The 19,000-nt window shown below is 53.7% G+C and overlaps 5 protein-coding genes across 5 annotated transcripts; 3 read left to right on the forward strand and 2 right to left on the reverse strand.

Moving 5' to 3' along the window:
• The first annotated feature begins 138 nt into the window (after positions 1 to 138).
• BDP81DRAFT_426794 (dopa 4,5-dioxygenase) lies at positions 139 to 1,189 on the forward strand. Its single transcript, XM_060590313.1, has 3 exons — positions 139 to 460; positions 529 to 611; positions 676 to 1,189. The coding sequence occupies exons 1-3, from the start codon at positions 279 to 281 to the stop codon at positions 951 to 953; spliced, it is 543 nt and encodes a 180-aa protein (XP_060445752.1). The 5' UTR covers positions 139 to 278; the 3' UTR covers positions 954 to 1,189.
• A 128-nt stretch (positions 1,190 to 1,317) lies between these two features.
• On the forward strand, positions 1,318 to 4,661 carry BDP81DRAFT_426797 (Rad4 transglutaminase-like domain-containing protein). The gene is made up of 2 exons (XM_060590314.1): positions 1,318 to 2,538; positions 2,595 to 4,661. The coding sequence occupies exons 1-2, from the start codon at positions 1,732 to 1,734 to the stop codon at positions 4,596 to 4,598; spliced, it is 2,811 nt and encodes a 936-aa protein (XP_060445753.1). The 5' UTR covers positions 1,318 to 1,731; the 3' UTR covers positions 4,599 to 4,661.
• Positions 4,662 to 5,925: 1,264 nt separating this feature from the next.
• Positions 5,926 to 8,957, forward strand: BDP81DRAFT_393840 (uncharacterized protein; the record flags this gene model as incomplete). The annotated part of the gene is made up of 5 exons (XM_060587873.1): positions 5,926 to 7,037; positions 7,102 to 7,160; positions 7,230 to 7,536; positions 7,599 to 8,167; positions 8,260 to 8,957. The coding sequence occupies 5 exons, from the start codon at positions 5,926 to 5,928 to the stop codon at positions 8,955 to 8,957; spliced, it is 2,745 nt and encodes a 914-aa protein (XP_060445754.1).
• A 3,615-nt stretch (positions 8,958 to 12,572) lies between these two features.
• On the reverse strand, positions 12,573 to 14,517 carry BDP81DRAFT_219350 (copper fist DNA binding domain-containing protein). The gene is made up of 3 exons (XM_060582772.1): positions 14,289 to 14,517; positions 13,921 to 14,079; positions 12,573 to 13,828 (listed from the first exon to the last, which is right to left on the reverse strand). Exons 1-3 carry the CDS (start codon positions 14,362 to 14,364, stop codon positions 12,774 to 12,776), a joined length of 1,290 nt encoding a protein of 429 aa, XP_060445755.1. The 5' UTR covers positions 14,365 to 14,517; the 3' UTR covers positions 12,573 to 12,773.
• An 823-nt stretch (positions 14,518 to 15,340) lies between these two features.
• BDP81DRAFT_449234 (uncharacterized protein) lies at positions 15,341 to 17,533 on the reverse strand (the record flags this gene model as incomplete). The annotated part of the gene is made up of 5 exons (XM_060592380.1): positions 15,341 to 15,665; positions 15,780 to 15,984; positions 16,053 to 16,131; positions 16,571 to 16,960; positions 17,213 to 17,533. 5 exons carry the CDS (start codon positions 17,531 to 17,533, stop codon positions 15,341 to 15,343), a joined length of 1,320 nt encoding a protein of 439 aa, XP_060445756.1.
• Between the last annotated feature and the right edge of the window lie 1,467 nt (positions 17,534 to 19,000).

The raw sequence follows: 19,000 nt of genomic DNA on the forward strand, positions 1-19,000 counted from the left end.
CGCGCGGTTGCTTAGAAGTGGGTGGATCTCGTCGCGTGCTGACCAACAGTGGCGTCCGCGAAATAACGCAATGAACGCTCAGAGGATTACGAGGTGTTAATTACTTTTCATATGTATATAAAAGTTGGATGAGAATACTGTCCCAAAAAAAAATTGGGCTCTTTTGGTGTCGTTAAGGCTTAGTCCATGAATTATCGGTACTCATCAAATTCAACTTTTAACCTAGACATCATTACCCGTTGAGACGCCTACCTACATAGTTAGGAGAGAAAGTTGCAATGGCCGCCAGTACCCCGCTCTATGCCTATGTCTCCCCTCGCGAAGGATACGAAAATGTCCCCCCGCTGCCAACTGAGCTCAACGAGGATGGCAAGAGCTTCAGGAACCCACCACGAGAGGGGTTGAGTAAGACGTATGAGGAGTTCCCGGCTCCCCTAGACACCGGGCGCCAAGGTGGCTTGTAAGCGACCCAACATCGCAGCGTACCTTACTTCGCGCTTTGCTGCAAGGCTGACATACACACGGCAGTGACGTCCACATTTACCATTTCCAAAGCAATCCAGAACAAGTGAAGCATGCTAAAGACCTTTGGGAGCGCATCCGGAGGGAATGTAAGTGTCTTAAACTAATCCGAATTGGGTTAAATGTCTGGCTAATGCCTGGTTCATGGTTCAGTCCCAGAGTTGAGGATTTACCGATTCTGGGAACAACCCATCGGCCCCCATCCCGTGGCTATGTTTGAAGTCAACATCTTCACGCCAGCACAGTTTGGTGCATTCATACCGTGGTTGACCATATACCGAGGCCCTCTTTCCGTGCTTATTCATCCCAACACCATCGAGGAAGGCGTTGACCATAATGCCACGGAGCTCCGCAACCACACACAAAGAGCTACGTGGATGGGCGAAAGGTTGCCTCTGGACACCAGCATTTTCTACCGCAGTAAAAACTGAGTAGTCGCGCAGAAGGATTAGGTCGCGTAGATTGGATTTCACGTGAATAAAATCATTCAAGACCCCGCCTCTTCTTACGTATTACCTCGCGAAGTGTCGACGTACCTTCGGCACATTTGGTGAGATAGAATGCCCTCTGTGAGACTCACTTGAGTAAATGACATTAGTATCTTCCGTACGTTTTTGCTTCTTACTTGATGAGTACCGCAGACCACTTCTACCTTGGCAAGACATGTATAAGATAAGCCCGAGAGACGCTTTTCGGGCCCGGGCATGGGAGGTCCAGATAAGGCAGTATCTTAGGCACGGGCACTGAACACCGGTCCAAAGTCACGTGGCCGTGTGGCAGTATTGGCTTCGTACCTTACTTGCTTACCCGTGAAGTGCATGACTGCCTGCTGTTGCTGCTGCTGCTATGACGTCATGCCTTCTGGTTTGTCAGCGACGAGACATTTGGTCCATCCTATTTTCTTACATTCTTTGATATTCAACTGTACATACGGAGCCCTCAACCCAATCACTTAGATTGCCTTGACTGAAGGCGGGTACCTACGCAAGGTAGCTACGGATATCTTCCCTCGCGTGCTTGCCTAAGGGTGAAGTGCCTACTCATGGAAGGCAAAGTAGGCGAGAATACATCTAATCACAGCTTATTCACTCCGGCGATTCTATAGCAGACAATTTCAACCACCTTGCGTCGCGTCCTCTTTCCCCCGTCTACCCGTGCGTCTATGGGTTTCCCAACCTGATACAAACATTCACTCCAACCAGTGCCATAATGGCGGGCCGGAAACGAACCAGAGCCACCCGGCCCAGGGCCGCAAAGTCCGACGTACCGGATGTCTATCAAGAAATGCTGTTGGAAGCTGCTGCGGATGCCGGTTCTTCAGCATTCTCAGAGCCCCCAGCTAAAAGACTGAAGCGACCTGGGGAGGGGAAAGCAGAGGCTTCATCTGTCAAGTCACAGGTGATGGAACCAGAAGGATCCGAAGACGACGACGAAGACGCGGACATTGAGTTTGAAGACGTGGTTTTGCCCCCGGCGACCGTCCAGACCATGTACAGGGATTCCGATGATGAAGAAGATGACCTTGATGATGACATCGAAGAAGAAGAAGTCGGAAATGGGGAACCTATCAATTTCGAAGACGTTGATTTTGGAGCCTTGCAACATGGCTCAGGGATTCAAGAAGAACCGCAAAAACTGACTCTCAATCTCTCAAAGCATGCCAACATGACGACCAGCACAAGAAAAGGAGTCAACAAACGAAAGCCAGTAACAAAGGAAGAAAAGCAGTCGCGCATATCAATACACAGGACTCATCTGCTGTGTCTTCTGCTACACAGTGCTCTCAGGAATCGTTGGTGCGATGATGAACAGGTTCACAAAACCCTGCGTCCTCTGCTCTCGAAGAAAACAGCTGGCTACTTGACACCGAGCTCCAGTCTTCCCCAATTTGGACAGACCGAGTCTCTAAAGAACGGCCTTGAGCAAGCTGGTGCTGTATTCAGGTCCAAATTCCAAATAAACGAACGGGGCCTGCGTCGATCACTATGGGCAGAAGATCCTGACCATCTCAACGACGTGAGTCTATGCCAAGGTATCGCAGCTGAAGAAGTCTGCTAAACCTATTGCTCTAGTACCAACCACCTAGCAACATGGATTCGTGTTTAGACCGTTCGGACTTCAGAAATGCAGCAAGGAAGCTGGCAGGGTCCAGAGACACCGGCGCCCAGTTGTACTGTGCTTTGCTGAGGTCCGTAGGAGTTCGCGCACGGTTGGTCTGCTCACTGCAGCCACTGTCTTTTGGGTCAGCCGGTCCAACTCTTCCAAAACCCAGAGACGCAATGCATCCGAAGAAGCCTACCAAGGAGGAGAAAATAAGGTCTCAATTACTACAATACCAGCCGGGTGCCGAAGAATCTTCGTCTTCCGCCTCTGCCCTGACTTCACCACTCCGTCGATTAGGCCACCCGAACGCTGCAGCCTATCAGTTACCAACGACGTCAACTTCACCGACTCAAAGGCGACAGGTAGAGGCTCCCGTGAAGATTCGCGAATCGAGCTTTCCGGTGTACTGGGTGGAAGTGCTAGACGTAGGCCACCAGAAATGGCAGCCCGTAGACCCTTTGGTGACGAACTCCATGTGGAAACCCAAGCAACTGGAACCCCCGGCAACCGACAAGGAGAACTCTCTCACATATGTCATTGCTTTCGATACTGATGGCACAGTCCGAGACGTCACTAGACGATATGCCAAGGCATACACGGCCAAGACACGTCGTCTGCGCATTGAGACAGTCGTTGAACGTGGTGACGGATGGTGGCGCAAGGCATTGAAGCCATTCAGCCGGCGTCGGCTGACCGATCTTGACCAAATCGAAGACAACGAGCTGAATGCGATTGAAGCGCGCGAACCGATGCCGCGAAATGTGGCAGACTTTAAAGACCATCCGGTGTTTGCGTTGGAGAGGCACCTGAGGCGCAACGAAGTCCTAACGCCAGACGCGCAGCCGGCAGGAACGGTAGCAGCAGGTAGCAGAGCTCCGTTGGAAAAAGTATATCGACGTAAGGACGTCCGAATTGCCCGAAGCAGGGACAAGTGGTATCGCATGGGTCGCGAAGTCAAGCCTATGGAGGTTCCGGTCAAGTTTCTACCGCGAAGGTCCAACGCGAAACCAGGCGAGTACGCCGACGATGGCTATGGTGGAGACGAACGCAATGCCGCAGGAACACCAGTTTTCACGCAGGATCAGACAGATATTTACCGCGCACCGCCGGTCGTCAACGGGCGAATTCCAAAGAACAAGTTTGGCAACATCGACATTTATGTGGAAAGTATGGTACCCGAGGGAGGAGTCCATATCCTCGATGAGTTCGACACAGCTGCCAGAGCTGCCTACGTGCTGGGAATCGACTACGCGCCAGCTTTGTCAGGATTTCAATTTAAAGGCAAACACGGAACTGCGGTGTTCAACGGCGTCTTGGTCGCAAAGGAGTACGAGGAAGCCGTACGCGCGGCGATGACTGGGTTCAAGGATGTAGACGCGCAGGAAGAGCAAAGCAAGCGATCTCTGGTCGCCATCCGCACTTGGAGGCGGTTTCTTGTGGCACTCCGGATCTTTGAGCGCGTGTGGGCAGGCGCCGAACCCGAGGAGCGGGCCGAGGAAGAAAGGAAGTTGACTGAATCCGTCCTGGCCGATGTGGATAAGGGTTCAGAGGGGTACAACATAGAGGAGGGCGGAGGTTTCCTTGTCGAAGATGGCGTCATGATGGGCGATCCTGCGCAGACATCGACCAGTACAGGACTCGTGATCAGGGCTGAAACAAGGGAGCGTACGAATGGCTCTGATTTCGAGAGAAACATCGATTCTGCTGCCCACAATGCACATATAGGCAAGGGCGCCGTCGATTCTGAGGTGAAGGCTGATGGGGGTGGTTTCCTTGTTGATGCCGAGGACGAGCTTAAGACCATCGGCGCAGTTGAGCAAGCTGCTGGAGCCGAAGACGGGTCTGGGACCAAGGGAAAGGATGATGATCTCAGGACAGAAGAGGGCAACGAAGTCGAGGATATGCTGAGCGACGTGACGGAGGAATATGATATGGAGGAAGATGAGGGTGGCGGAGGATTCCTGGTGGATTAGGGATAGGATGGATGACCCGGGCGACTGAGATACCCTAAGAATAAAGCCGAACTTGAAATCCGATGCTACGATTGTTTCCTGCTGCGCGTATAATCAATTGGAGGCACATTGTGAAGATATTGGGGCTCATCTATGTTCACAAGCTACCTAGGTAGGTCTACATAGTTTGTTTGTGAATACCTGTACCTCTTCTCCCATCCCGTGGAGATTTGGAGAGACTCGAAACTCGGCGAGGTGGCCCAAGCTCCTTGGAGACGCACGGACGGAAAGAAGCAGCTACGTATTTTCAACGGTGGTGTACGAAGTATTAGGTACCTTCCCACACTTGCCGACCCATCACCCCAGTGGTTTTCCCGGCATCTCCAGAAAAAAATTCTTCCAGTCAAGCGCGTCGGGCCCATGCTCGACTCAAAGTGTCCACCCTCCACGTCCCCGGTTCCGAACAAACCCTGACGAACCAGGAAAGCCCGCCCTGTGCTGACAGAGAATCCCCAAGGTCAAAACTCCAGCGCAACCCGGATCAATCAACGCCTTTCCAACCTCCATCGGCAGCCTGGTTCTTCCTATTCCGTCCACCAGATCGCCTGCTTAGCAGATCCATCACGACAGCCCGCGTCGGACTATCTTTTGAAGAGAGAGTAGAGGTCAGTCAACCCGAATGGTTATTTTCCCTCAACCTCCACGCGCTTTATTGCCCGAGTGACCTGCTGCTGTTGCGGCGGCACTGCTGCGATGAATGAAAATCCTCGCAGATGCCATCGTTGTCGTACTCTTGCGATTGACGATGGCTACAGAACTGCTCGCATCACAGCTGAATTCCGCGACTCGCGCCTACCTGGAGCTTGTCGCGCGAATGGATAGGAAAACTTTTTGAGGATGCAAGCTACCATTCCGAATTGTCGCGTCACAACGGGGAAGAAAAGAGAAAACTTCACAAAAGCCAGGAGAGTACAGATACTAAACAAATAGTTTTTTCTACAGTCAATTGAAGTCCGCCTCGAGCTCGAGGACTCACCGCTTGGTCGTGCAACCCGATCGCGACGCGCTCTTGTGCATGCACGAACTCGCACTACACATTTACATTGACGCGCCTCTCTGTTGCGAAAGCCTGCGACTCCTACGTCTATCTCCCGCTTGCCGTCGCGCAACGAGTGCTGTCTTCATTTTGACGCAATCCTCCCGTCGCTCACCCGCCATCTTTCCAGCTGATGCCCAGTCCTACATCCGGGAGCCCAGAGTAACCGATCCTACTGTGTCGCGCAGTAGTGTCGCGAAACGAAATCGATAGTGGTCGACTTCACACATCCCGCCATAGGCATCTGTCGCCATGACTTCGACGCAGGAAGGCGAGACGATAGAGGAAGAGAGATTGAAGGTGGAAGATCTCCAACAGAGCAAACTGGAAGACGACAGCAGAATGCATGAAGACGGCTTGCGAGAGGACCGACTGCCAGAGGAGGACATCCAGGTAGACGGCATGAACGACGATCGCACACAAGAAGAGGCACTCCACGACGCAAGGATGGATGAACGACCGGAGCACGAGAGACTGGAGAGCGAGAGACTGGAACACGAGAGTTTGGAACACGAGAGTCTGGAACATGAGAGAATGGACGAGGAGCGCATTCCGACTTATCCTTCCCCTTTGCCAGAGGAGCGACTCCAGGAAGCCGATCGAATGCAAAACTATCCTTCGCCTTCGGCCGAGGCTCAAGACAGCGGCCCTTACTATCACGCGGATACGCGGGACGATGAACACCAAGACCAGCAACAGCCGCCGCCCACGCCACAGCAGCCGTCGGCACACTCCGCCAGTGTGGAGGAGTTGCAGTTGGCTGCCCAGCTTGGCCAGGATCTTGCAGCAGAGCCCATGATGCACGTCACAGATCCCGGCATGAACGTCGAAGATCCGAGTCTTCGTAGCATCATGCCCAATCCTCATTCCCATTCTCATTCGGAGCAACCTCAACCCCAACAACAACAGCCACAGGCACAGGCACAGGCCCCAACCCCGGCCCAGACACAGACGCAACCGCAGACGCAGGCTCAGACACAGGCTCAGCAGCACCAGCACCAGCACCAGCACCAGCACCAGCACCAGCACCAGCACCAGCAACAGCACCCTCATCAGCACCCTCCCCTCCCGCCTGCCTCTCGTTCTTACGTGCCCGAGGAAGCATTGCCCGAGTCCCTACAGCAGCACATGCCTATGTCCATGCCCATGGACCATCATCATCTTGCTCAGCCATACGCCCTTGGTGATAGTACCCCGCCTAGAAAACGGTCCAAGGTATCTCGCGCGTGTGACGAGTGCCGGAGAAAGAAGGTCAAATGTGATGCCCAGTCAGATGCTGGAGACAGCCCATGCTCCAACTGCAAGCGGTCTGGCATCCGCTGCATGTTCAGCCGTGTTCCTCAGAAGCGCGGCCCAAGCAAGGGGTAAGTTGAGAACGGTACACGCTTTTTGTATCTACAACGTTCACAGACTGACAAAATTCCTTAGATACATCAAAGAACTTGCCGACAGGATCAACAGCATTGAGGGCAAGTTGGAGATCCAAAGTGAGTCATTGCCACCCGAGTCAATGGTAAACTGGACCTCTGCGGCAGCAATGCTTAACTCCCTGTCAGGCCCTGGTGAGGACACCAGCCGGAAACGACCATTCTCCAGCATCTCCAGTACCGACCTCACTACCCCAGCGCCACAGAGACAGGTCGTCTGGGGCAGCGAGCCTCGTCCGCTTCAGCCTATAACAACACCGTCTGATCGTTACCAGCCATCCCCCTTCGCCACCAATGGCTTGGCACCTCAGCCTATGGCTTTGCCTATCAAGAATGACATGCAGCCGCGACCCCCCGTTGCATCAATGGATGGCCCTGTGGCTGACATGCCTGATATCGACCAGGCGCGGGATGTGGACGAAGAGGTTTTCAACGGGTATGTGGTCAATTCCTATGAAATGTTTGACCTTTTGAAAACGCGACTAATACAACTCTTAGCTACCTCACTATGATCCATCCTTACTTTCCATTTCTGCCGAGCAGCAGGGCGCTAATCCAAGAATATCTGGCCCAGTGCCCCGGTCTTCTGCGGGAAGCATTCGTAGAGGCTCTGTCGGGAACCATCCACTCATTCCCTTCGTTCCAGTCGGGCACCCCTGGAGACGTACGCCTTGCCCATACGCTCTTAGTAGAATGGGAGGCTAGCGATTCGACCTCTCGGACTGCTGTTGCCAACCTCGTTTTCCTTCAGACACTTCTCCTCATGATTATTGAGGCTGACATTCGACCACTGGGCTCCATCGGCGCACCCAAGGAATCCCTATTGGGCAGAGCGGTAGCGAGCGCCAACACCCTGAAGCTGTACCAGGCCAAAGCAGATCTTTCCGAGGCTGAAGTTGGCCCAGATAACGAAAGCCAGCTTCGTGTCAGGATTTGGTGGTCGTTGGTTTTGCTCGATCGATGGAATGCTGTGGGTGCTGCGGTGCCTTCATTGATCCGAGATGAAAGCGTGGTTCTGGCACCTGGCCTCAAGGCAGTCATTGGCGAAGTGCCGTACCTGCTGATCCGTAAGTTTTCCCCTCTTTTTCTTCTCTTTTCAATAGGGAAAAGAACTCTCGTGTCGATAAGTGAGAGTATTGCAGGGTACTGACTATAGCAGGTGCATCTAAGTTCCTCAGCCGTGCATCATCCATGATTACCAACTTCCAAGAGCCCCTCAACTCAACCTTTGCAGACCGTATGGTGGGTTCTTTCATGGATGCGTGGGTAGAAGACTTTCGCGAGGATCTGCCTGCCCATATCGAGCCCGACACTTATCCTGTTGTCCATCTGGTCTATTGGCATTGCCGCCTACTGGCGTATCTACTCAACCCATCTGCCAAATCGACCGACGTCTTGTGGCCCAGTCAAGAGTTGATCAACCTCCTGATTGGCCATTCACAGCTCATCACGCCCTTGCACCATCACTTTACAGTTCTTGCGGTGCTAACGCTAGTCGAGTTGGTAAAGGTGGACAAGACAAGAGAGGAGGCCACAAGGCTTCTTGGTGAATTCCGAGATTCTTCACTTCCTTCTTCCGTCTTTGATGGACTGGTTAGGGACAAGATTGCTGATCACCTTCGTCCATCCACCAATACTGCCGCAGCCCCACCTCCGTCAGCCATGGAGGCAGCTGCGAGCCAAGGTCTACAGCATCTGGCCGATTTGGCAACTCTTTCATCAGCGGCGGTGGAAAAGACAGAGGAGGCACCCGCCTACCGCACTGCGCCCGGCTACGAAGACATGGGCTTCGACCCTCGGCCGTTACTGCTTGTCGGTTATCTCAATGTTGTCCGCGCAACTCAACAAGCAGCCTAGGAACCTTCTCATCTTGCGCAGATCGAACAGCAGCACCAACAGCAGCAAAAAACGGATTGTCAGCAGCCACAGGAGGTGAGGGATGCTGCAGAGCCACTCCATGTACTGCATCATCGACATCATGGAAAGGAAGAAATGCAGGTGCAGGGGCACCCACTGCTGCTGGAGCATCAGGTTCCAGAGCAGTATGGTGACAAACAGGAATACTTCTGCAATCCGGAGAACACGGACCATGCGGAACACATAGAAGCGACTGGCAAAAACTACTACTGGTACTATTGAAGATGTTGATAGCAACACCTCGGTGGGAGAGTGTAGCCATGTAGGAAGGATGCCAAAGGTAGTCATTGCACAGAAGGTCGATATGATTCAGTCAGGTGGTTTACCTGCAAGGTTTCTATCAACCGGGGAAACATACAGAGGCTTGCGAAGCCTGTGTGGGTGGCTCAGAATTGGCTTGTATTAATAAGAAGTGTAATGTACAATCATTTCTCTCTGTAAGCCACGTCCCTATATGCCCAAGCCTATTCTCACGTTGATGCCCGTCGTGGTCGATGGCTCAATACCATGACGCCACAAATGTATGCACCGGATGCTCTCGTTTGGGAATCCCCATGCCATTTCCCCAGCTCGCCTCTCGTTATCACCGAAGCGCCGCGCGGGAGGGGGGTGGTCCTGGGAACTTGGTCGTCGGCTCGAGGTAGAAGGCGGTGAAGAGTTGACCCGAGAGTAAGGTAAGCTGCTAGGGAACCCACCCCCTCCCCCCTCACCCCCCCCCCCCCCAAGCGCTCTTCGATCTTCAAGTGGCACATGGGAAAACCTGCTAGTTGGCGCACCGCGCGCCTGCTGGACCCATGCAGGAAGAACCATGTGATGGATGCCGTCAGAGTTAATTGATTGACAACGTATCGAAACTGGGTTCCAACTTTGATGGGAAAAGCCGTGATGGGACAGTGCCGCGAGTTTCTGGAAGCAAGTATTACCGTATTCTATTTCTGAATCCTGTCCCACCACCCACTCACCAGCCCCCCCGGGACTTCTCTCACTGCCGAGTTTGCCGTTCCATGACTTATTCTCAGTCTCTGGCACGTTAGCCGCGACTCAAGGCCAACGAACACACACACACACACACACACACACACACACTCGCATCGCACACGGCATCTACTCAAGTTTCGGGGTAGGCCGTCTATCCGTACATCGATTCGTTGCAGTCCCAACTCCCGAGCACCGGAGATGATCTACTGCCACGGGGGAATTGTACAGCCCCCCCCCCCCCCCCCCGCGTCGACGACCCCCCTCTTGTGTTGACAGCAGGTGATGACACTTCACATAGTCGCACACACACCCACCATACACTCTCTCGCTCTCTCTCTCTGGCTCGGCAGCGGCGCCTCCACCAACCCAGCCACCGTTGCCGGCCCAGATAAACCGTTTCGGCGAGCATACTCCGTAGCATGCTAACAATTACTTGTTCACTTATTCTGGCATCCCGTACTTTGTCGTCAGCCTCCGCTCCTACCAAGTGTGCGTAGGTATCCCTAGAGTCCACAATCCACAACTTCTTACAACTCTTCAGTGGGGTTCAGGTCTGCCCGTGCTCTGGAGCTTGGACACCGAAGGTCTGATGGAACTGGGTGATTGTAAGTCACCACTTCACACGGTTCTCACGGAGCTCGGGTGGGTTCATCAATCGCCGTTGCAACTTGCCCAATCCTTCTTCGATTCCCGTAACGCCAGTGTCAGTGGAGCCCCTCTCACTCGAGATCGCGCCTCCCCGAGAAAAGAGGAGGAGAGGTCCGAGGAGGAGAATTACCTATGTATTACCTATTAACACAACGGTGGGCAGTGGGACACTGGGTTCACTTGGCACTCTCCGTGCCATGCAGCAAAGGGGGGAACTTCCCTGGATGGAGATTGGACAGGACCTGGGCTACGATTTCCGGGCCACAGCGTCACATTCGGTGACCACCGTCGAACCGTTAAACCAATCACCCCGTGCCCCAGGTGGGAAAACCACCCATTGAGGCGGCCACGGCAGGCTCACGCAGCGCAGAGTCGCAGACACATGTTTTGACATGGTGGAAAACGCCGATGGTGAGGCGGTGCCAGCCAGCCAGCCAGCCTGCCTGCCTGGATGATATGCAGGAACAGGAAATGAGGGTCTCCCCCAAGAGAGCCCTGAAAGCCCTAAGGTACACCCGTACATGTAGTTCGTGAAGGGACGACCTGCAGGCTGCAGCTGTCTGCCCGCGCCTACTGCCGGCCTTTTGTTCAGCTGCTGCCTTTCTTGCTGTGACTTTGGCTCATGTAAACACTCGGGTACCTACCTAGGCAGGTCATAGTACTGCGTAAGGTAGTATCTATTTGTAGCAACGAGCAAATGGCCGGTAGGCCACCACAAGCATCAGCAGCAGCACACGATGGTGAGGCAGCGGCACGGTACTCTCTCTCTCTCTCTCTCTCTCTCTCCACTTTGTAGGATTACTCCCCCATCTGTATTAACACGGATACAGCACAGAACAGATGCAAGCCCTCGTCTAAACAACAACAACCCAGCCTCCGGGCTCCGTGGCTCCCCCCTCCCCCCTCCCCCAAGGCCGCATAACTCAATCGCTATTGCAAGGCCCTTTTATCTGATTGATGTGGGCCCCCGTCATCGAAGCTACGAAGCTTTGATCTTATTAGGTCGTTTGGCCCTCTCTCATCTCATTGCGCATTCGTCATCCACCATCGGTGTCACTTTTGTTTTCGGTGCGTGCACCGTTTTGACGGGGCACTATGGTATCCCGTAGCTAGGCTGTGTTATCAACTTGCCTTGACAATTAATGATGAGGGGAATTACCAAAATCATGCTTGTCAAAAGTAAAATGAAAAAAAGCAGCCAGTGAGGCATTGGGTCTTTTGATTGAATGGGTGGACGAAGCGCATAGTAGAGTAATTCACAAAGAGATTGTTTCTTGAATTGCCAATGAAGAGACGAGTTCAACCCTTTTATCCACTATTACGGACTTGCGAATCTCGATCAGCGACTCCCATACTCACCCTCGCCTCTGAGCCATTCCCACTCCTCTCCATGACCTGCCAGCTAGTCGTCAGGGAAGGGGAAACCACTTGCAGCCCGTATGAGGGGGAGAGAAGAGCAATTGGACGCAAAGACTCTGGACACGCGCGGAAAAAGCCACTGTCTGTTACTGTGTGGAAACCATACTGCGTACATGCGCCTTCGCGACCGCTTGGATATAGATATTGTTTTGATTGTCTCGCGCCTCAACAAGGAATTTATACCGCTCGAACGTCTATATACAGCTTGTCCATGTGCAGTGAGGGAAAACGATATGTCGTAAAGGTGAGCCGATTGCACACCGAAATCCGGTTTCCAAGGCCTACATACATAATTCGTTGTCGTCTTTAACCAAACCATACCCAACAGCCTCACCCAGATGCTACCCATTTGCCTTTGCGCCACGTCCAGTTGATGATAGTAATGATAATGAAATGCTGTCACTCTTTTTTGAGCCGCCCGCCCCGTCTTTTTTCTTTTTCAAGCCCCATGGTCAAGCCTAACGTCAAAACATAAGAAAGAAACGGGCTCTAATGCTGTCCGAATAAAGTTTAAACAAAATTGAAGAAAAAAAAACAAGAGATCTACGCCAACTCCAGGTATGGATATCGTAGCGGGCATCTATCCAGTCGTCCACCACAAAGTCTCGTCCCGCCTATGCTCGCATTCCTTGCGCCTGTGCTTGCCGTCTAAAGTCGATGGACTGGATATCATGGCGTGCAAGCGTCGAAACTGTCATCATATCAAAACGCCTAAGGCATTGTCCAGGGTTCCGGCTGAAACGCAGGCAGACCGTCTGGCGATTCTTGGTATGTGGCGATGCCGTCGTTGAACTGCTGACCCCAGAACGCTGGGTCGTCGTCAAAAGTGAGGGAACCGCCAGCAATCGGGCCGCCGTCATCAAATGAAGAAGGAGCCGCCATGTACTTGTTGTTCGATTTGGCGAAGCTGTCGTAGTCAATCGTGCTAAGGTCTGCGCTGGTAGCAAGGAAACTTGCTGGGTGGATAAAGCTGTTGCTTCCAGTGCCGAAGCCGTCGTAGTCACTGTCGCCAGCGATGAAGTTGTCCTCTACTTCAGAGACCTCTCCAGATGTCGAAGTAGTCGCGGCGAGGGTGGGAGCGGGCTCGGAGCCCGTACCAAAGTCGAATATGCCATTGAAGCTCTGAGCGCCAGCCTGGCTGTAACTTGAGGGAGCAAACTTATCCGTCCTGTCAGTGAGATCGATGTGGCTCCAATCCACGGACGCAGCGCTCAGCCCAGCACTAAAGATAGGCGCATCATGATCCGACGACATTCCCGATCCGCCAAACAGGTCAAAAGAGGCGTTGGGTACGTATGTTGGGTACTCAATGCCAGAAAGATCAAGGGGCGGAAGCTGGTTGTTAAGTTGCTGGAAACTCGATGAACCTCTCATGAGTGGAGAGGCAGCTTCAGACTTGACTAGTCTCTGTTGGAGAGGTGCGACACGGCCTGATACGGGATCCTTGAGAGGGATGTCGCTGATGCGCTCCGGAGAGTGACTGCCCAAGCTGCTGGTGCTGTGCAAGGAATTGACACGGTTGAGTTGATAAGGCCCGCACTTCTGAGAAGCCTTGTTGAGCTTGTGAGCTGGTTTGTGGTGGCCATGCTCATCAAAGGTCAACATGCCATCAGAATGGACCGTGTTCGCACGCCGCCTGCGGACGGGCGGCTTCGGTCGAGGAGGGAGAGCTTCCTTGTCTGAGTCGGATTCGGGGACGGTGTCGAGGGCTGGTTCTTTCTTGTGGCTACAAGTGCAGCGACCACCGTGGTTGCAGCAACAAGTCTCTGCGCATGGGGAACATGAGTGTTAGATGGGTAATGTTCTCATCATGAAACCTAGCGATTGTGCGTTCTTCAAAAGCACAGAGCAGACTCACCTCGATGGCCGTCGGCTAAAGGTTGCAGGTGAGCGCATTTGCTCGTCTTCTCGCCACAATCGCACTTGATGTGAGCAGAGCGAGACTTGCGCATGGAGCGACAATGTTGACATTGGGAGACGGGGCGTCCCTTCTTGTTAATATGTTGAAGGGGACGATCTGCAGCAAGACAGGCGGTTAGCTGCACATGTTTGCTAGGAAGTCGATGCTCAGTGGCGTAGGTAATTGGAGAAGGGAACCCCCAAAGTGAAGAGGTAGTAGCTTGGGGTTATGTTGTGGTTATGCCTATGGTATGGCTAACTGAACTGCAACTGCATGGGTGCAATTGAAATGAAAAGAGAGTTGCAAAGAAAGGCCCAAGAACTTACCAGAGTGTTGGCAGTTGCTAACACGGTGACCCCGAACGCAGGCCTCGCAGGCGTACTTCTCCCCGTCGATAATCATGTCGGGCGAAGCAAAACAACTAGCAAAATGGGAAAGGAATGGTAGGGAGGAAAAAAGCGATTCTAAGTTCCCCCGCCACGAGAGTTTGGGAAGGAGAGAGATCGAAGACAATCGGCGGTCGGCAGGCGTCGAAAGAAACGGTCGAGTCGAGGACGAGGATATGGTAGGTCGGGTCGGCCTGGAAAGTGGGATTTTCTTGCCCTGGAGCGTGGAGCGTGGAGCGGGAGCTCTTCGGTCTCGTCACAGAATGTTTGGCGTGGGCTGGGGGGGGGGCCGTGTTAGTCCAGTGCCCCCTGGTTGGGTTGGATGCCGTGGGTGCGATGGCTAAAAGCCGGGCCGGCCGGTAGCGGAAGCTGGAGGTTTCTGGGTGTCTGTCCTTACTTTACGTCTGTTACCCGACGGCTGTACGGCTGGTGGTGGTCTGGAGTTTTTGGACGGCGAGGTAGGTACTGCTGGTGGTGGTAGGTGTGCCCGGTGGTGGGAACTTGGCCAAGGGTTTGTGCTGTCCGTCCGGGAGGGTGACGGAACCTCTTGTGTGTCTTCTTTTCTTGTGAAGAAGAGGGGAGACTCGAGAGACTGGAGTGACAGCGACTGCCAAGCACAACAAAGTGTGGACTGTGGAGGTCTATGAATAGGACATTGGATATCCGTGGCGTGGGGTTTACGGATAGCTGCTAAAAGATTTTCATAAAAATCAGAACGGAAGAAAAAAGAGATGAGGAACCTAAGACGGACGAGGGCAGGTCGCAGGGTCGGCCAAGCTTCGAGGTACGGAGGTACTTTGGACCAATTGACCGATGTCAACGTCCGGAACAAGTGGGCAACTCTACACACAGTAGTGTCGAAGTGGTGGGTGTTGAGTGGAGAATTTTTGATCGCCTTTCCAATCTTGTGTCTGGGCTTGCTCGAGTTGTTCAAGCCTCAACCAAGTTAATAACGCACGCGAGGTAGACTACCTACAGCTGAGATTCTGTTCTCAGCAGTCGGACAGCCCAGGAAGATTCAACGACGGATGGCAAGAGTAGACAGTATACGGTTGCTCAGCAAGTCTAGGGGTAGACGAGCTCCTAGTGTCGTAGACAAATGAGGTAAACCGTAGCTGGGCGTCCTTGGCCAGAGTGTCGTTGCCAGTGAGGGTCGCAAGAGGGTCGCAAGAGGGCCTGAACCTGGGGCGCAAGGGCTGAGCATGTGCGACAAACAGGATGTGGTCGGTATGTGGCGGACCGTGGTCCTCGACGAAGACTGCGCAGTCACCAGTGCAGCGATTGCCGGTATTGGCGCCTTCCCAGCTCTTCTCTCGCCTGGTCGCCTGCTAGTGTTAGTGGACGAAGGAGTGTCCGGGTTTTTGGGGTTGCAGGGAGGCGGGACGAAATCGAGACTGTGATTCGGAGACGCGGGGGGGTAAGCCAGCCGACCAGTCGTAGTCGTTGAGGCCCTGGAGGGTGTGAAGATCGGAGGGGTTGGAAGCGAAGCGCAGCGCAGCAGAGTGGGGGTTCGAAGTTCCCTTCCACCCTTCTTCCACCCTTCTTTGCTGGCACGATGGCACGTCTGCAGTCTGCAGCGGAACGGCGTCCAAGTCTGCACGTCTTCGCTGACAGGTATCCGTATTCCGTAGCCTGGCTGCAGTATGTGTCAGGCAAGGCACGGCCGGAGAGACTATGGCCGAACGAAGGTACTCCGTAACTTACCTTCCTTGGCAGTGGGATTCCAACAAGACTCCCGAAAGGCAAGGGGAAAAGGTCGAAACTGTCTTTGTATCCGTAGGCCCTATTACTCTGTGTGTACTCCGTACTGCGTATGGACAGGGTGTACGGAGTAGAGAGCTGCAATAAAACGGAGGCACTGCCACCTCAACGGGGAGCTGGATCAAGCGGTGCTCTCTTGGCGGCTTGCCTTGGAGATGACGGCGGTTGGTCGGTGGTGCGGCCCTTCGCTTCGGTGGGTGAAGCCCGAAGTGGATGAGTTCAGACTTGCAGAGGTCGGGAGTCTGGTCGGCTTGAGGCGGGCGGAATCGGGATTCAGCCTTCAGCCTTCAGGGCAGTGAACGGGCTACGGGTGTGCGGGACTGGTCGTCGGAGCTTCCTTATGTAACCTAAGGTATGCGAGGTGGCTGAAATGTTGAAGGCCCTTGGGAACGGGGGATTTGGAACGGTAAGGTAGCCTGGAGGCTAAGGTAGGTAGACTCTGTGTGTTCAAGTGTTGGTACCTTGACGAGCTGGCTGTGATTGGCGGGGAAGCATGCGTTGACTCGGCCGCCAACTAGGAAAGGTCGCAAAGGATTCGTACGGATAATCTGTCCAGGGCTCCAGATTCCGGTCAGGCAGAGTCGAAGGACCAGACAGACGTAGCAGAGGTAGTTGTGCCTTCTGTTATCTTGAAGGCAAAAGTTCCAGAGTCCAGATCGACTTTGCGCTGGCGGGAAGGAAGACGCAGCAACAATCGCTCGAGTGTAAGTGGCCTGGCAACTTCGTTCTGGCAACCCAGGTTCGTACTGGGGAGTCCCGTCTGCAGGTATTGCCCGTGTCAGTGGTATGCAGAGCGCAAGCTGTGTCCTGCCTTGGTAGTCAAGGAGGAGAGCAATACGTCGCCTGACCGGCTGGGGGAGTAGGAGACACAATGAAGTTCTCCAAAGATTGTAGAGTAGAGAAGGAACCGTGGGACAGGTGGCAAGGTGAAGTGGTAGGCGCCGGGGCGGACGCAGGATGCCATTTTAATGTTTGGGCGTGCCGCATTCAAAAATCGGAGGTGAGACTGAGAAAGTGATGCATGGCAGGGCGAGAGGCGGCGCGGCTACTCCGTGCCATGGGCCACACTTGCACCTGCCTTGATGTGAGTAGGTACTCCGTACCTTGAGGTAACTGGCAAAGACGGCGGCGGCGGCGGCAGCAGCCTCTGCCTGACCCTGTGCCTCTTGACTGCCTCTGCCTCGTCCCCTACTTCCTCTTTCGTCCTCTTGTGCTTCTTCTTGTGCTTCTAACGCTTCTTGGTCTCTTTCTCGCCGCTGCTGATCCTGTTCCTTATACTCTAGATTGAGTGCGCGGGTGTGGTATGACTGCGCGACTGCCGCTTCAGAAGGTAGGTAACGGAGTACACCATGGTGTGGGTGAAGGCGGACTCGGTGCGGGACTGGCCGGACGGACCCAAGGAGAAAATGGCACGGGAGGGGCATGGCAAGACGGAAGAGATGACCATGACAACCGGCGATGGCCATGACCCGGTGCCATATCTGTATCCGTACCAAGAGGTGTCAAAGAGGTGTCAAAGAGGTGTCATGTAGTGGTGTTTAACGGGATAAATAGGAATGGTGGTATGCAAGTGCTCGAAATGGTGCAGGCCCTGAGGCAGGTGGCCCTCGTCTTCACGTCCCCCAGACTTTCCCCCTCTTCAAATCCCTGAGATGGGATGCTGACTTGCAACGTACGGCGGTATCCTTACAGGGGATCGTTTACGGTTCGCCAAGGCAACCGCATCGCATTCGCCCGGACTGGAAATGTGGAAGTGTGGTCACTGTGGTGGTGGTGTGGAGGGGGAATTGGTCGGAGAAGCTCTCATCAGAATGGGCAGTCTGGTCCCATAATACTCAGGGTGAGACCAGCCAATGAGAGTACTGGAATCTCAGCACTGCAGATGAGGGATTTACCTGTCTGCACTTGGAAGTTGGAACACTTACCTCTGAATACCTACGGATACAAGAGATCAATCAATAGATCAATCTTCACGATTATCTACAACACGTGTAATTCGCCCAATCAAGAGGCCCAATTGGCTGGCTCGCTCCCAAGAGGAAACACACTTGGCTCAAACTTGAGAGTGTTGACGGCGTCTTTTTTCCCTTACATACCTAGCTCTCGCGCAGACGTCTTCTGTGATATGATGTATTCCGTAGACCAGCTTACTCTTCGAAACCATTTCACTTATAATGCAATAGTTCCCAACCATTTCCGACCATCAAGACGACGTTTACGCTGCCACTGGCCGCTAATCTTCCCGCAAATGAGATGCGGAGCCCCGGAGGATCGATACATCAAGTTTTGACGCCGTCTTCCTGTGAGACGATAGGGCATCTCATCGAAAGAAAGGCGTCTTCTCGAACCTCAAAAGGCCCGCCAAGCCCCCTTCTGCCTCACGGCAGGTCCCCGCGTTGGTAGCCCCTTCCCTGTTCCCGACTCTCTCTCCACGCGCGCCTTCCCGGAGTCGTTTAGAGTTGGTGGCTGACGAACGGGGCTGAAAAAGGGGAGGCCCGTGGGCAGGAAACGCCTTGTGAGGTAAAAGGCAATGAGTATCAGACCGTAGCGGCAGGCAATAGCAAATGAGCACGAAAGAAAAAAAGTAAGGAGACTGCGAGAAGTTTAGAACTAACAAGCGCGAAAATCCCACGCGCGCTAACATGATCCGGTCGACTCGCTCGGTCAGTTACCCGTCCCTCCAGCTCGGCAATGGGCTATACACGCGACGCGAGACTCGCCGAGGGAAGTGACAAACTTCAGCAGAAGTATGCACGTCTGAGGCAGGATTCAGGATCAGCCCTTGATTCTGGACCAAGAATCAAGCAATGCGGCGCGTATCGAGGTATCCGTAGATAATACCCCGTCTTCATCGATCACACATCCCACGGCCTGCATGGGAACCCACCCTT

The sequence above is a fragment of the Colletotrichum phormii genome (assembly GCF_030913505.1).
Source record: "Colletotrichum phormii strain CBS 102054 chromosome Unknown BDP81scaffold_9, whole genome shotgun sequence".
Lineage (NCBI taxonomy): Eukaryota > Fungi > Ascomycota > Sordariomycetes > Glomerellales > Glomerellaceae > Colletotrichum > Colletotrichum phormii.

Excerpts from the sequence above, each read along its gene's own strand:
- BDP81DRAFT_219350 (XM_060582772.1), bottom strand. The coding sequence starts at position 14,364 with ATGATTATCGACGGGGAGAAGTACGCCTGCGAGGCCTGCGTTCGGGGT. Across the intron at positions 14,080-14,288 it reads TAGCAACTGCCAACACTCTG|ATCGTCCCCTTCAACATATT; the intron begins GTAAGTTCTTGG and ends GTCTTGCTGCAG. Across the intron at positions 13,829-13,920 it reads TTTAGCCGACGGCCATCGAG|AGACTTGTTGCTGCAACCAC; the intron begins GTGAGTCTGCTC and ends CCCCATGCGCAG.
- BDP81DRAFT_426797 (XM_060590314.1), top strand. The coding sequence starts at position 1,732 with ATGGCGGGCCGGAAACGAACCAGAGCCACCCGGCCCAGGGCCGCAAAG. Across the intron at positions 2,539-2,594 it reads ATCCTGACCATCTCAACGAC|TACCAACCACCTAGCAACAT; the intron begins GTGAGTCTATGC and ends CTATTGCTCTAG.
- BDP81DRAFT_426794 (XM_060590313.1), top strand. The coding sequence starts at position 279 with ATGGCCGCCAGTACCCCGCTCTATGCCTATGTCTCCCCTCGCGAAGGA. Across the intron at positions 461-528 it reads ACCGGGCGCCAAGGTGGCTT|TGACGTCCACATTTACCATT; the intron begins GTAAGCGACCCA and ends TACACACGGCAG. Across the intron at positions 612-675 it reads GGAGCGCATCCGGAGGGAAT|TCCCAGAGTTGAGGATTTAC; the intron begins GTAAGTGTCTTA and ends TTCATGGTTCAG.